The sequence below is a fragment of the Sinocyclocheilus grahami genome, unplaced genomic scaffold, assembly GCF_001515645.1.
Source record: "Sinocyclocheilus grahami isolate Dianchi unplaced genomic scaffold, SAMN03320097.WGS_v1.1 scaffold519.1, whole genome shotgun sequence".
In the NCBI taxonomy this organism is placed as follows: Eukaryota; Metazoa; Chordata; class Actinopteri; order Cypriniformes; family Cyprinidae; genus Sinocyclocheilus; species Sinocyclocheilus grahami.
The window spans coordinates 316,616-332,628 of NW_015505698.1; the positions used below are offsets into that span (position 1 = coordinate 316,616).

Consider the following 16,013-nt stretch of genomic DNA (forward strand, 5'->3'; position numbering starts at 1 on the left):
TGGAACTAGGAACACACACGTAGCGGGGAAAGACGAACATTCAATACCGGACGAAGAAACTCCGAATAGGACTCACTTTAAATATACATGACTTCACAAGGGGATGACGAGACATACCTGGGAGCAATAAACAATTAACATGAGGGAGAAACTAGGTCAGGGCAGGCACATAGAGGGGAAAAACACACAGATAGAGTCCAGGGGCGTGACAGGTTTCATGTTAAGTGTCAAGTCATATCTTTGTGACATCCTAAAGGATTATGAAACCACAACTCTTTAAACACATTTGTGACTCATATGTTCTCTTTGCTTGAGTGTGTTTGTGCCCATATACTGTCTGAATGATCACACTTTATTTCAATTTCATGAGTTCACCTGTCCATCCAGACCTGAAGGTTAATGGTAAAAAAACAACAGAGGTTCAAGCCCGAGGCTCGGCTTGAGCTCCGAGTTCAATCCCCCAAATGTGATTCTACATAGAAGATGAATAACAGAACTAAAGGAGGAGATGGGGAGGTGGAGGGATGCTGGAAGAATTGTCGCTGGAACGGTGCAATGACTGCTACTTATATAGGCTTGTAATGATGATTGACAGGACTGAATGATTAAGTTCCTCCCGAACCTACGTTTGGAACTTCATATCACTAAACTATCTTTAGGTTTGCTATTGTTTTTAATGTGCCATGTATAATAAACATTTGTGTTTATTGTGTTTGTATATCTTTTGAAGGATAGCCATTTTGCGAACTCCTCCAAAGAGATGTTAACCAACCCATTGTGAAAACTCTTTACTTTAAGGTTAACTACGTGAGGATGTGCTAACTAGCACAGTCCAGCTAGCACCTGTTGGGCAGATATCAGAATTGCAGTATCTGCCTGTAAAAAGCATCTTACTCCTTTGACATTTAAAAAATGCAGTTAAATGAATTTTGCAAAATACACTACCATTCAAAAGATTTTTTTTTTTTTTTAAAGAAAGTAATGCTTTTAGTCAGCAGTGATGCTTTAAATTGATCAAAGTAGACATTGTTTTATGCTACAAAATATTTATTTCAAGTAAATGGTGACCTTCAGAAATGTTTCTGGTGCAGAGTAACGATTCTGAAAATTCCGCGTTGATTGCAGGAAAAAATTACATTTGAACAGATATTCACATAGAAACTGTTATTTAAAATTGTAATAATATTTTACAATATGTTTTTATTGTATTTGTGGTAACACTTTAGTATATGGACCAATTCTCCCTATTAACTAGTTGCTTATTAGCATGCCTATTACTAGCATATTGGCTGTTTATTAGTGCTTATAAAGCACATATTCTGCATGAGCATGTTCTACATCCCTAATCCTACCCAATACCTAAACTTAACAACTACCTTACTAACTATTAATAAGCAGCAAATTAGTAGTTTGAGGCAAAAGTCATATATAATGGTTTGTTAATGGCAAGAATTGGACCTTAAAATAAAGTGTGACCATATTTGTATCAAATAAATTAGTCTAGATGAGTTTAAAAGAACATTTAAATCTACCTACCCTAAACCTTTGAACAGTAGTGAAAATAATGCTAATATTTAATTACATTGTCTGTCAAGTAAACAGGATGCTTTAGTATTTATTGCTCTGGGATCGGTTTGGCATAAAACTACCGATGTGACAGTGAGACACTTTTTGTGAGAGCCCTGACTGGTCCAGCGTTACACGGATGCCGGTGACAGCGTGGGATGGATGAAGGAAGATGAAAGGATGCCTGAATGGATGAAAGTGATCTTCTCAACATACAGCATGATCTCAGGCTACATGGACATGCAATTCACCATAATGAAAAACAAGCAACTCAAGAAACAGATGCTCTGCAGTCACTGTGAACTTTAATAAACCGTGTTGTCAGAACTGTACTGAAGGACAAACACGTTCTTGCTGCTGTGAGAGGTGAGAAAAAGTCCAATGGGAAAATGAGTGCAGCTGTGAAGCTCTGCACCTTGAAATATTTATATACACTCGCAGTTCACTAGTGTTATAATTTGCATAGGTAGAAGATAAAATGATATGTGTGTAATGATGTGGGACGCTGCGGTGCATTCAGTTCATTTATTTGTATAACAGATGCAGTAATGTCCAATAATGTACATATGAGCAAAAATCAAAGTTATGGTATTTCAAATGCTTTTTAGCACTTAATTCATTCAAGCATCTTTTTATACCAATGCAGACAATCTGAGACTGTGAAGAATTATGTTTGTTTTTAATAAGGTCAGATGTCACTTGCCACCAATGCTTTACTTAAATCTGTGCATTATAAGAAAGTCTTCTGCTTCACAGAACAGTGATCTCATGTTTCTCATGGTCATTTCTTGCCATTTTGGTTTTTTTACTGGTTAACCTGTGATGTTTTTCTTGAAACTTTTTCTCATTTAGAGTCATGAACATGCCTACAAATTGTCAAAACGCTGATGTGTTGTGGAATGTAAATACTTTTTAATCAATTCATGCATCTTCAGTTTGCTGGGAATCATACGCATGATCTTTAATAGCAAATACCAGGCTGTACTGTTGAAGAATCATGAAAGCAAACATGATCTTCTTAAGTTTTTTTCATTGTTGCATCCATCCATTCTCCAAACCGCTCATCCTCTGAATGCTCACTGGGGTCTCAACTAAACTCAGCCACTCAGGAGAAGACTTGAACTCGGGTCTTTCTTGCTGTGAGATGACAGTGCTACCTACTAAGCTAACGTAATAAAGTAAAAATTTATTTTATTTTTATTGATATCAAATTAGTCAATTTGACACTGACCATAATGATCGTACCCAGATGTTTCACCTAATACAAGGGTTAGAATTTCAGAAGAGATTAATCTCCTGGGCTGTAAAATAGCACCTTCTGAGCAATAAAATGTTCCTCTGAGATGTGGTGAAAATGGAGGCATCCCGTGCTGAAGGTTCAGAGCTGTCGCACACACTGATGGGATTTCTCAGGACACCTATTTCAGTGCTATCTATCAGGTTTTAGGGACCGTTTGAGTGTGAAATTAAAAGTAATTTACTTGCAGCACCTTTAATTTAGTGGATAAAAGAATCTACCCTAGTTTTGATTTAGCATTTAAAGTGAAAATCAGCTATGAGATTATATTATACCAAACAAAACTTGAGTTAATTCTTTGAAATATACAAGACTTCCACTTCGTTAGCTGCTAAATAACTAGAAGAATAACAGTGCAGTAAAAAGGAAAACTATTTGCATTGCAAACCAGTGTGTTCATGATTACAATAATAAAATAAAATAAAATGATAACAGATAGCAGTTTGCAATATCCAGCAGTATAACTGACTGTTTTTGTATAGCTAAAATAACTGGATGACACTGAAAGCCTTGCACAGTGAAGTTACAAATGGCTGCATCCACTCTTACTGTAAAAATTAGGTGGATAACATTTCCGTATGGTCTCCGTTCAGTGGAGGAGAGTCCAGAGCAGGTGGCCGCCGCTCACTGTGTCTATGGCCCCTCTCACCCGAGGAGCGCGTGTGAGATTTTGAGTTAACGGGTGACGGGTACACTTCAGCTACTGAACGCATTCGTGTGAAAGTGGCAATCTCAAGTTCTCACTTGCCTTTTCTAAATTCACTTTATTTCATGGAGTATGAGAATAGAAATTTTGTCTGGATGTCTTTGCAGGGCTCCTCGCACAGATTTACAGTCTGCAGGGTTTGTCTGTGGTCTGATAATAACAAAATATCAGGTTTCAAGATTTATGTAGTATAGCTACGTTGTATGGTAATGAACAGTATTATACAGTGTTGCATTTTATATTAGTTTCTGGTTTGGCTGATAGTCTGGGTCCGAGGACCAGTGCCGGGTCATAACTGATTACATAATCAGATAAAAAAAATCATTACTTGTAATTCATTTATATCACATTTTAAAATACAATTAATTACTTGTAATTCAATTATATCACATTTAAAATAAACACAATCAGACGCCAATTACTTTTTTGATTACATGATTACAAATTATTCACACAATATCAATAAATTCTTCATAATTCCTTTATAATAATTTCTTCAGAATTTGTTGATTCTCCCCCATTCATCTTTTCAATTTTACCTTCTAAAGTAGCCTACCACTTATATACAGTAAGAAAGATTTGTGGATATACACACAGCTGGCTGGCTGTATTGTGGCTGTAATTACACAGAAAACTGAGAGGCCACACATCGTTTGACCACTGGATTTACAGAAGTCATTTTCATTTTCAAAAGTGTTTTCTGATGAATAGTGATGAACATGTTTTCATTTTTATTAGAAGTATCACTCAGTAGGCTATTTATCCGTGCATTACTATGTCATTGGAAGGCTTTTCTCTTTTTAAACACATTAAAATGCACAAATTCACATTTCTTATTGATTAGTACTTTTATTTTCATTGCTCTTATTTTAAAATTTCATTGAATATTTCATTAATTATTAGCTTTTAAAACTTGTAATGTAATGGATTACGATACTAACTACAAGTATTGTCATGTAATATGGGATCAGTAATCTACCCAGCTCTAGGGAGAACAACTCCTGCTCGAAGGCAAAACTGCAAGTGGCCTTAACAGTCATCAAGAAATATTGAATCGTTTGTATGTGTGTGAGAGAATGAATATGCCAACAGGTGTGTTAATATTAGTTTGTAATGTCTGTGTGTGTATGCATTACTATGTCATTGGAAGGCTTTTGTCTTTTTAAACACGTTAAAATGCACAAATTCATATTTCTTATTGATTAGTACTTTTATTGTCATTGCTCTTATTTAAAAATTTCTTATTTTAAAATTTCATTGATTATTTAATTAATTATTAGCTTTTAAAACTTGTAATGTAATGGATTACGTTACTAACTACAAGTATTGTCATGTAATATGGGATCAGTAATCTACCCAGCTCTAGGGAGCATACAAATAAACATTAAGAATATCAATGCACCTATAAACCATTTTTTGTTGCTCAATAGACAAAGGACATTCTGCACTTAACATAAAATAATTTTTTTTTTTAGATATTTATATTTTGCAGGAGTTGCACAAACTATTTTTCCCTTGCTTCCCACACACACATCAATAGGTTACTGTTCGTAACCCCGTTTCTCTGAAGCATCGAGTGGAGAGATCCCTTCCCACAGGTGGATCTCAAACACGAGATGATGAAAGAGAACAATATCTTCAAACATCTCAAAACTCCAAAATCAAAACCAGAGGATCCTATGTTAGTCCCAGGAGTGCAGCCCTGCAAAAACCTGCGATTTACTGACCAAACACTCGCAATCCACTTCATCCAGGAACAATCTGATGATCAAATGATTAAGTGTGTTATGATCAGACATATATTGAGATGTGGCATCTAGTCAAATGCACTTTCAGCAGTCGAACCAATCGATTCAGGTGTGTCTGTTTTGCAGTGATGAAGCAATGCAGTACAGTTCCAGTAGGTACACTGTAAAAAAAGTTTGTTAAATTTACGGTAAAATACCGGCAGCTGTGGTTGCCAGAACTTTACTGTGAAAAATACGGTAGCAACATTTGAGGTTTTACAGAACTGTTTAAGTTATCAGTGAAAAACTGTATTTCATTAACTGATACAATGTTAATATGCAAACCTTTGAGTAAACTCATTTTATTTGCAGAAACCGACTGCACTTCAATTGGCTAATTGCCATTTGTTTATAAACTAATATTTATAATGTTTAAGTAATACGAGCATATTGGTATTGAGAACTATTTTGCTTAAGTCCATGAAGAAAAACCTACTGATTTATGCAAAGTCATTAAAAGCATCAATTCAATTCAAACATCTTGCAGATAACAGCAGCACACATTCATGTGTGATTGAAATTATTGAAGAGATTTACACTGCATCAATAACTACACAATTACTGCCTTTAAATAAAGCTACAAGCAATATAACATCAGTGTTTCTCTCTCCGTCCTTTACTTAAACACAGGCTCTGCTCTCCAGCACAATGGTGACCCACAAAACACAAGAGGAAGTTGATTGTTAGGTTTTACAGTATTTAGCTGTTTTCTTTTCTTGATTTTATGGTGAAATACCGGTAGCTGTGGTTGCCAGTAATCTACTGTTTTTTTATAGTTTGCATTCGTAAATTAAATTAACAGTATATTTATGTTAAAAAATACATTTCACAGTGTGTTTTTTTTTCATCTCACACATTTAACCCCTTTAATCCCACAGCAAAATCCTTAGTTTTAAAGAGCACTTATATCTGTCCACACTACAGAGTGTTGAAGTGACACTGAAGCGGTGATGAAGTTAATGAGATAATTAAATGAGGATTGAGCATTAGTGATGAACACCTGTTAACAAGCAGAATCACTGAAGGAAAGAGAAACACAACTTACAGCCAAAGCCAAAGATGAAATCAACTGAAAATAAAACACATTAAATTGATCAAGATCTCAGCAGAGGAGGATTAAACAGCTCCACAAACAGCATCACCAGCTTCTTATTACTAACCAGTGTGACTTTATTTCTGTCATATGTGTACAAAAGCTCTTATTGAGATTTTAGGTGTTGTACTTTCATTTGAAGTCACCATAATGGTGATCAGTGTTTGCTTTAGTTGGGCTCTTGAACCTTGACTTTCTAAAAATAGTTTTTCTTTAGTTTGCTGTTATTATTTAACACTGTTTTATACCAAGACAAGCCAAAATTATCTGTGATTAGATAAAACTGGTGTTTGTGATGTCAAGACCATCATGAACTAGATTCACTGATCACCCTTAATGTTTAAACTCTTATTAAGTGTGTGTGAAATATTACTAATACTCTTGAGTTGCACAATTGATACTACTGGAATCAATCATTGTGAAACAGTCCTAAGCACAATATGCACAAATGAAAGTTTTGAACTACGGCAGAACTTAAACACACACAGACATCGACATTCAGCCTATGAATCTCAACATTGGTGACAATAAAAAAAAAAAAATCATTCTGCAATGCATGCTGGGAGTTTTGTACTGGCACCCAGCATGCATGATTTAAAAAAAAAAATTTTTTTTATTAATAGTCACCATTGTTGAGATTCATGTGCTGATTCTTGATGGCTGTGTGTGTCTAAAACAAACTGTAGCTCTAGAGGTTTTGTGCATAAAATGTTTTTAAATTCCATCACAATACTTTGTCAACTTATCTTGTTTGAATCATATTAGTACCATAAACAAAAAAGTAATTTACGCATATAGTTAGACACAAATTGAGATCATAAATCACATCATTAAATGATCATTACATCATCATTAATAGCTATTAAAACCAGTTCTTTGCTATTTCTCTCAGCTTTTCTTGTCATAACTAGTGTGTTTTACGAGCAGTTATAGCAGCGGAGAAAAAGCAACCACTGATCGCCAAAATGGTGAGCTCAAACAAAACATTTTCAATACAATATACACCTCTGTTAATTCTCAAAAATGTTTTGTAGATATATGACAGAAATAAAGTGAGTCTGGTTAGTAATGAGTGAAGCTGGTAATGTTGTTTGTAGAGTTGTTTAATCATCATCTGCTGTTTTATTTCAGTTGATTTCATTTAAGGCTGTGGCTGAAGTCAGTTGTAGTTTCATTTCTTGCTCTTTTCTTCAGAGATTCTGCTTGTTAACAGCAGCTGTTGATCAGTGTCTGAATTCACTCATTTGTTTTCAATCACTCAGTCTAGTGGACTATATAGTAAACTAATGTAGGGAATAGTGAATGAGGGTTTAGGGTGTGATTTCAGACACAGTCTGTGAGTGTTGACTCTGAGGCTACTTTCTCGAAAACAAAGGTTAGATCTATTACAGTTATTCACCGTATATAGTAAGGAAACTTACTGTTAATCATTTAACAGGTTTTTACTGTGGCATTTGTACAGTCTTTTACCGTTAAAATCACGATCATTTTTTTACAGTGTGCTGCATGGTCTACAAGACAAGGAGTGTGTTGGTATTCAGAATCAGAATGGTATTTCATCTACAAAATATATGATTAGAATCGATATGGTTCTGTAAAGAGCAATTCCGAAGCATACCTTACAACAAGTAATCCCAAAAAAAGATTGCACATTTCAGTTCAGTAAAGCTCTGTGTTCACAAAAACAAATGAACGGAGGGACTGTGAGTAGGATCCTCCATAAAACAGGATGTACGTCCAGAGAGGCCCAAACAGCAGGGAGCTGGTGAGTCACCGTTTGATTGGTAAAGCTGTTACCCACTCATAGAATATAACGGCACTGTTGTAGCAGCACATTGAGACGTCTCTGGCTGTGCTTGTCGGGTTGGTGTGGGGGCAGGATTTTTTTTGTTTAGGGCTGGAGAACTTTCCAGAGAGCTTCTAATTTTATTTATACCTGTGGTTTTATTATGCCTCTTTCTTTTGGTCACAACCCAAGTAGACTTTGGAGAGTCCTATAAATCGTGCCACTTTTGTGTGTGTGATATTTCAGTGCAAAACCCCTAGTCTTATTGGCTAACCACCTCTAATTCATTTTAACCAGGCACAGTATAAAGCTTAAATGATGGAAAGGAGTGTTATAAGAGTATGCAAGTGCACTTACAGCCTTTTAATTTGGCGTCGGATGTGATTTGTCACGCCACCAGTCTACAAGATGGGGAATCGAGCCATGCAAATGGTGCAGTCGGTAGAACTCATCTGGCACAGGTTCCTGCGAGCTGCTGACGGGTTTTTAGAATCACACCATTTATGCTCTGAAAGGTTACAGGCATGCTTTCTAAATGGCAGAATCTGCTACTGTTAACCAGTCAGGTTAAAATAACCTTTCGCTGAGACAAATGTGGTTGACTTGGAGATTACAGTGCTTTAAGTAATGCCCATTTGTAGCATCCTTGTCTCAGTAGGCATCTGGTGCTCAGCGGGGTCATTTTGTGTTCTATAATAGTGGCCCAACCTGGTTTGTTTGTGAAGACGTCATTGTATTGGCTAATCTGCCAATACCCGAAGGACACCCTTGCTGCAAAGGTAGGGAGATAATGACTCAGCAGCACAGTAGCGTCCCTGACAAGATTCCAAAACCTTGCAGTTTAGATATCCAGAAAAAGACTCACAGTAGTCACCAAGGTGAAATTCGTATGTATGTTGAGCTTCAGTCAAACGATCTTGCAATATATCAGTGTGCCTGCTTCTCTCTAAAGCCAGACTCTTGAGGCCATGCACCAAATGCAGGTTTTGATACAGTGGTTAAAGGAGGGGAGCAGAACTAATCGCTGTGGTTCTCCCTTGATAAAACCATCATGTCTCATGGAGTGGCTTAGGTCATCAGAAAAACATCTGCTGAAACAAAAAAGAATAGAGTTTTGAAATACGACAAAAACTGACAATCTCTGAAAACAGGAAAAAAGTTTCCTCTGGTGGGTTGAGGCTTCTTCAGTAGCTAATGTTAGCTTTGCTAAACAAGTTTTATCACATTATGTGGGAACTTTGACTCATTTATTTGCTTAAAATGTTGTGACAAACAACAATTATACTCTGTGCCGTAGTCTTGACAAGTGAGATTCATGTTATTGTCCATGGCTTGTTTCCGGCGTTGGATCTGTGTGTAGGCTGAAGAAGCAAGGATGGGGTGGGTGTTGGGTGAGGTGCTCATCACCACAGCACTACTGAATGAAGATTTAAAACTAGAGGAAATAGAGTGCAACAGACAGGTTCCAGGTCAGGTAAAAATCTCATTTGTTTGCTTTATTTCGACACTCTTTTAAATGATCGAGTTCAACGGCAGACTTATTTGTGGAAAAACTACATCACACATGATCTCCACCATTCAGAGAACCGTGAATAATGGGAGTAAATCATGCCAAAACGAATGAAGCACGAAGCACTAAAAAGAAGTATTGCCAGTTTCCCAACCATCTTCAATATTTGTGTAACATGCGTATATTGTAATAGAAGTCAAATATATTATATAATCAACAGTTCTATGTGTTTCTAACATTGTAAATGTGATTATATCATTATCAATGACTCATGATATTGTAGTTCGTTTCCTTGAAAGATTAAAAACACAGTTTTGTGCCTTTGTATTTTAGTCTGATTTGCCCCCCCCCTTTTTCAATAATATTTTTTGCTTTTTTAGTTTATAATGTTGTGAGATTATAAATTAAAATAATCAGCCTAGGAGCAAGGTTTAAAAATATAAGTTTTTGGTATTCATTAGGTGGATCACTAAATTACAGGCTATATTTATGTATCTTTGGCATAGACTAATAAGTGCTCATGTAATGTACTACTCTCTACTACATACTACACAAGGATAAATGCTGTGTGCAGTGCTTATGAAAAGTAGCCATTTTTTACTAGTTTTGTCTACAAATGTCCTAACTTTTGCCAGTCCAATAAAACAATAATTCATATAGCCTAATACAATACTTCTAGAGATGAACCATTGGAGACTAGAGGAACTGGAGATTTGCCTAACCACCTCCCAACAAACACATACATTCCACTTTAGAGTCATTTTCATGTTTGACATTAAAGATGCTCGTGTATATGTGTGTGGCCATGTGACATGGGATGCGTCATACAGTATATGATGCGCACTGAGCAGAAGCGCGTCTCGTTCTCTCCAAAGCTGCAGAAGCCAGAGAGCGAGAGCATCTCATCTGTTCATCCAGCGAGCAACACCTGCGCCAACTATGTGAAGGTAAAGCTGCATTTCTCAACCCGATGCATTTCATCTTTTATGAAACTAAACTGCATTTATAACGCTTTAGGTGAACTCTGCGACATTGCTTATTTCAGCACAAACAGAAAAGTGAGTCGTTTTCATCTACAGTGCGTCTCGCGGGGACAGTATGTGCAAGCGCGAGCCTATTAAATACCGTAATGTTACAGAAAATGAATCGTGAAGTTCTCCGTGACTCCGTGATACACGCTGAAAAAGCCCTGATTTAAACTTCAATTGAAATTCTTTTGTGATCTGATGCCGAATAATGATTCAAAACACGAGCACACAGGTGATAGTGTGCATTAAAGTTGAATAGGCTATTTGCACTTTATAGCCTACACTCTTAAAAATAAAGGTGCTTCAAAAGGTTCTTCAAGCGATGCCATAGAAGAACCATTTTTGGTTCCACAAAGAACCATTCAATCAAAGGTTCTTTAAAGAACCATCTCTTTCTTACCTTTTTATAATCTGAAGAACCTTTTTTCGCCACAAAGAACCTTTTGTTCTTTCAGATGTTGAAGGTTCTTTCTGGAACCATTTAGACAAAAAGGTTCTTCTATGGAAGCACCTTTATTTTTAAGAGTGTAGACACAGTCACACACACAAACTAGACTGTTCTTAATATTGTTAGTTCATAATATATTCGAATTTCTAACTATATTTCATACATTTAGCTAATATTTCATTTCAGTCTTTAGTTATATATTCACATTTAGTCATTTAGCAGACGCTTTTATCCAAAGCGACTTACAAATGAGGACAATGGAAGCAATCAAAATCAACGAAAGAGCAATGATATGCAAGTGCTATAACAAGTCTCAGATTGCCTAACACAGTACACGTAGCAATTTATATATATATATATATATATATATGAGATAAAAAAATTTCCTCACCAGTGTAAAGTTGTGTCTAAGTTGCCCGCTGCTTTTTAACTGTATGTGTGGTGTTTTAGGTTGAGTCTGCAGGCATCAATTATTCAAAGCCCGTCTCTTAGAGTAATAATCCCTAGGTGCCCATCCATGCAAAAAAAACAACAAGTACAAAATACAAGAGCCGAATGATGGCTCGTCTGAGAGGGCATTCATTTCTGTGCTCAGTGAAGCATCGATCGAGCTTTTGAGAGCTCAATATTCTCTGTAATCTTGGAACGATGAGGATCCATGCGTCTTATTTGAACAAACGTTCTCTCAATGTCATCCAACAGGTTTCCTTCAGCGCATCTCTGACCATGCTGTTCCCTGCCTCCAAGTCCGATGTGAAATCTGTTCTGGACGGCGTGGCAGAAACCACGTTCAGAACCATCACTTCTGGACTGCAGTACATTGGTAATAACGACGTCGGCTACGGAGACCTCATCATTGACGGTGACTTCGGCAAAGGCGGAGGATACCCTCTGCCGAAGCCGTTCGCAGCCTACCGCAGAAGCTCCTTCGCTGATAAAGTGGGCCCGGATGAGGAGCTCATCATAAAAGGTATTCCCTTTTACCCCACGAACAGCTCCGATGTGTTTGGGAACTTCAGCCTCGGAGATGAAGGGAGCAGTCTGCAGTGCGGGGAGAACTTTATGGACATGGAATGCTTCATGATACTGACTCCTAGTCAACAGCTCGCCATAGCCGTGTTGTCTCTCACGTTGGGGACTTTTACAGTACTGGAGAACCTGGTGGTGCTGTGCGTGATACTGCAGTCTCGTACCCTGCGCTGCAGGCCCTCCTACCATTTCATAGGCAGCTTGGCCATCGCCGACCTGCTAGGCAGCGTCATCTTTGTCTACAGCTTCTTGGACTTTCACGTCTTTCACCGCAAAGACAGTCCGAACGTGTTTCTGTTCAAGTTAGGGGGCGTGACGGCCTCGTTCACCGCGTCTGTGGGAAGCCTGTTCCTCACCGCCATCGATCGATACGTTTCTATCCACCGTCCGCTGGCGTACAGGCGCATTGTGACGCGCACCAAAGCCGTGATCGCCTTCTGCGTGATGTGGGCGATCTCCATTATCATCGCCGTGCTGCCGCTGCTGGGCTGGAACTGCAAGCAGCTCAACTCGGTCTGCTCTGACATCTTTCCGCTCATCGACGAGAACTACCTGATGTTCTGGATCGGCGTGACCAGCGTTCTGGTCATCTTCATTATCTACGCTTACATGTACATCCTCTGGAAGGCCCACCACCACGCGGTGAGGATGCTGCGGCGCACGTCTCAGAAGAGCCTGGTGGTCCACTCCTCCGACGGCACCAAGGTCCAGACCGCCAGACCGGATCAGGTTCGCATGGACATCCGTTTGGCCAAAACGCTGGTTCTGATCCTGGCGGTGTTGGTGATCTGCTGGGGGCCTCTGCTGGCGATCATGGTGTATGATCTGTTCTGGCGGATGGATGACAACATTAAGACAGTGTTTGCGTTCTGCACTATGCTCTGCCTGCTCAACTCCACCATTAACCCGATAATCTACGCTCTCAGGAGTAAAGACCTGCGGAGGGCCTTCCTCGCCACCTGCCAGGGCTGCAGGAGCACCTCCAGCACGACCCTGCAGCTGGACAACAGCCTGGAGTCAGATTGTCAGAGGAACCAGCACATCGCCGCCAAGCGTGCGGCCGAGAGCTGCGTCAAGACCACTGTGAAAATAGCCAAATTGACAATGTCCGTCTCAGCGGAGACATCGGCCGAAGCCGTTTGATTGCACCGCCGGCCGGGTGATGTTCGGATGCACCTCGTCTCAAAAGAATGTCACGGAAAGTTACATGCATAAAGTTCAAAACACAAAGCTGCTTGAGTTATCATGGTTTGATGAAGTGTTCACTATGACATTTCATCACTTAAGTGCCAAATTTGATTTTTTTTTTTTCCTCTCAGAAAAGGTTCTCACCCAGTAAATGAATTTGTTGGGGCTTTTTTGTTGTTGTGTGCCCTTATATTTAATTGTAACGTGTGGATGTTGTGCGTGCTTTATGAAAGTTTACTATATTTTTATACTTTGAATTTTTTTTTTTTGAACAATGATATCTTCTCACATGGGAATAAGGGGCTAATGATCTTTTTAATAAAAACGTGTAAGTATGAATTCAAATATATATATATATATATATATATATATATATACACACACATTGGTATCTATGTAAATATGTGTAAAACTCTGTGGAGATTTAGTGTATCCAACATCATTGTGATAAACGACAAAAGATAAGAGTCTCTCTGTTTTTGAGATGTCTTGTTTTGCCAGTGAAATAAATGTATTGAAATTGAAAGTATTATAAGAGGAGCAAGTTCTGTCGCTCCTCAAGTACATGAATAATGAAAGCAGGAAAAGTGAGGACATTTGTTTGGTTCGCTTAACAAATGTATTGAATCTCGTTTACTAAGATATATTTGGTCCGTTACATGATGCTTTAGTGTTATTGTTGTGAGGATCAGAAAAAGACAGGACTATTTTCAACAATTTAAAAAAAATTTTTTACAAGATGGCCTGTAATTGTGGTTTATCGTCACAGATAAATACAGTAACTGAAATAACTCTTGGATTTGATTCTGATTGTTCATTTTTATTTTGTCATCCTGCCGATGTACTTCTCTGAGATGTAAAGTCAAATTAATTTTACAATACGCACAGAGCCCAGAGAAAAATAAAAATGATACATTTTGTGAATAGAACATTTGTATTTAATCTTGTAGTTAATTAACAAATAATTAAAATGTACATATCATGATTGTTTAGTAATATTCCTTAAACCGTGAAATGGTGTGGTGGTGCTTTTTTGTTTGCACTGTTCAAAAGTATAGGTACATTCCTTACCTGAAATGTATCTACTTAAGTATTGAAGCTTAAAAATCATAAAACGTCACAGTGGCTTTTGTCCCAAAGTAGTTCTTGAACGTCTGTCTCAAAATGATGTCTTAAAATACAGAAGCTGCTTGCACACTTATGTATCACAAAGCAGGAAAAGTGAGGACATTTGTTTGGTTCGCTTAACAAATGTATTGAATCTCGTTTACTAAGATATATTTGGTCCGTTACATGATGCTTTAGTGTTATTGTTGTGAGGATCAGAAAAAGACAGGACTATTTTCAACTATTTTTATTTTTATTACAAGATGGCCTGTAATTGTGGTTTATCGTCACAGATAAATACAGTAACTGAAATAACTCTTGGATTTGAATCTGATTGTTCATTTTTATTTTGTCATCCTGCCGATGTACTTCTCTGAGATGTAAAGTCAAATTAATTTTACAATACGCACAGAGCCCAGAGAAAAATAAAAATGATACATTTTGTGAATAGAACATTTGTATTTAATCTTGTAGTTAATTAACAAATAATTAAAATGTACATATCATGATTGTTTAGTAATATTCCTTAAACCGTGAAATGGTGTGGTGGTGCTTTTTTGTTTGCACTGTTCAAAAGTATAGGTACATTCCTTACCTGAAATGTATCTACTTAAGTATTGAAGCTTAAAAATCATAAAACGTCACAGTGGCTTTTGTCCCAAAGTAGTTCTTGAACGTCTGTCTCAAAATGATGTCTTAAAATACAGAAGCTGCTTGCACACTTATGTATCACAATTTAGTCCATTTCAATTTTTTTTCATTTTTTTTTTAATAAAGTCAGTACTGGCCTAAACTGTGTATTGGGATACTTTTATTTAAAACGGCAAATCATTGTGTCAAATCATTATGGAGTCATGTTGCACATATTGGTATTGTCTCTGATTCCCTCTAGTGGATAGTTACAGTTTCATAGTTACAAGAGTCATTTTCTAGAACAGACAGCAATGATTACCTTTGTGTGAAAAATGTAGTTCTTTTATCCCTTTTTATATAAAGGATAATGAAGAGTTATCATCACCATATGATCCCGATGACTTGATCTGGATCTGACTTGAAACAGACTGCAGATCACCCCACTCTAACAGCATTAACAAAAAATGTAACAAAGAAATGAACATTTTCAATTTTACAGCATGATTGTGTTGTTTTTCCAGAAATGAAAACATAATGCTAATCCATCTTCAATGGAATCTGAGAGCTACTGTATATAGTCTTCTGATGTAGCATGCAAACACATGGCATATTTATCTGATAAAACCTCAGTCCATGCAACAGCAGGGTGCTGTTGGCTCCAGGGCCAGTGATTGTGCACAACACACTTCATTTGAAAAGCTCATAGCTTGATGTTTAATGCACTAGAACAACCAGCCGGCAGAACCCAATTTCTTTCACGCTTGTCATAAACACAACCCGCTGCCACTATCTGCAAAGGAATGACACCATAACCCAAGGTGAAAGACAATATTTT

At 37.5% G+C, this 16,013-nt stretch overlaps 1 protein-coding gene across 1 annotated transcript; it reads left to right on the forward strand.

Moving 5' to 3' along the window:
* The first annotated feature begins 10,628 nt into the window (after nucleotides 1-10,628).
* cnr1 (cannabinoid receptor 1) lies at nucleotides 10,629-13,745 on the forward strand. Its single transcript, XM_016237579.1, has 2 exons — nucleotides 10,629-10,692; nucleotides 11,924-13,745. The coding sequence occupies exon 2, from the start codon at nucleotides 11,948-11,950 to the stop codon at nucleotides 13,391-13,393; it is 1,446 nt and encodes a 481-aa protein (XP_016093065.1). The 5' UTR covers nucleotides 10,629-10,692; nucleotides 11,924-11,947; the 3' UTR covers nucleotides 13,394-13,745.
* The last annotated feature ends 2,268 nt before the right edge of the window (nucleotides 13,746-16,013 follow it).

Coding starts and splice junctions, on each gene's coding strand:
- cnr1 (XM_016237579.1), top strand. CDS start 11,948: ATGCTGTTCCCTGCCTCCAAGTCCGATGTGAAATCTGTTCTGGACGGC.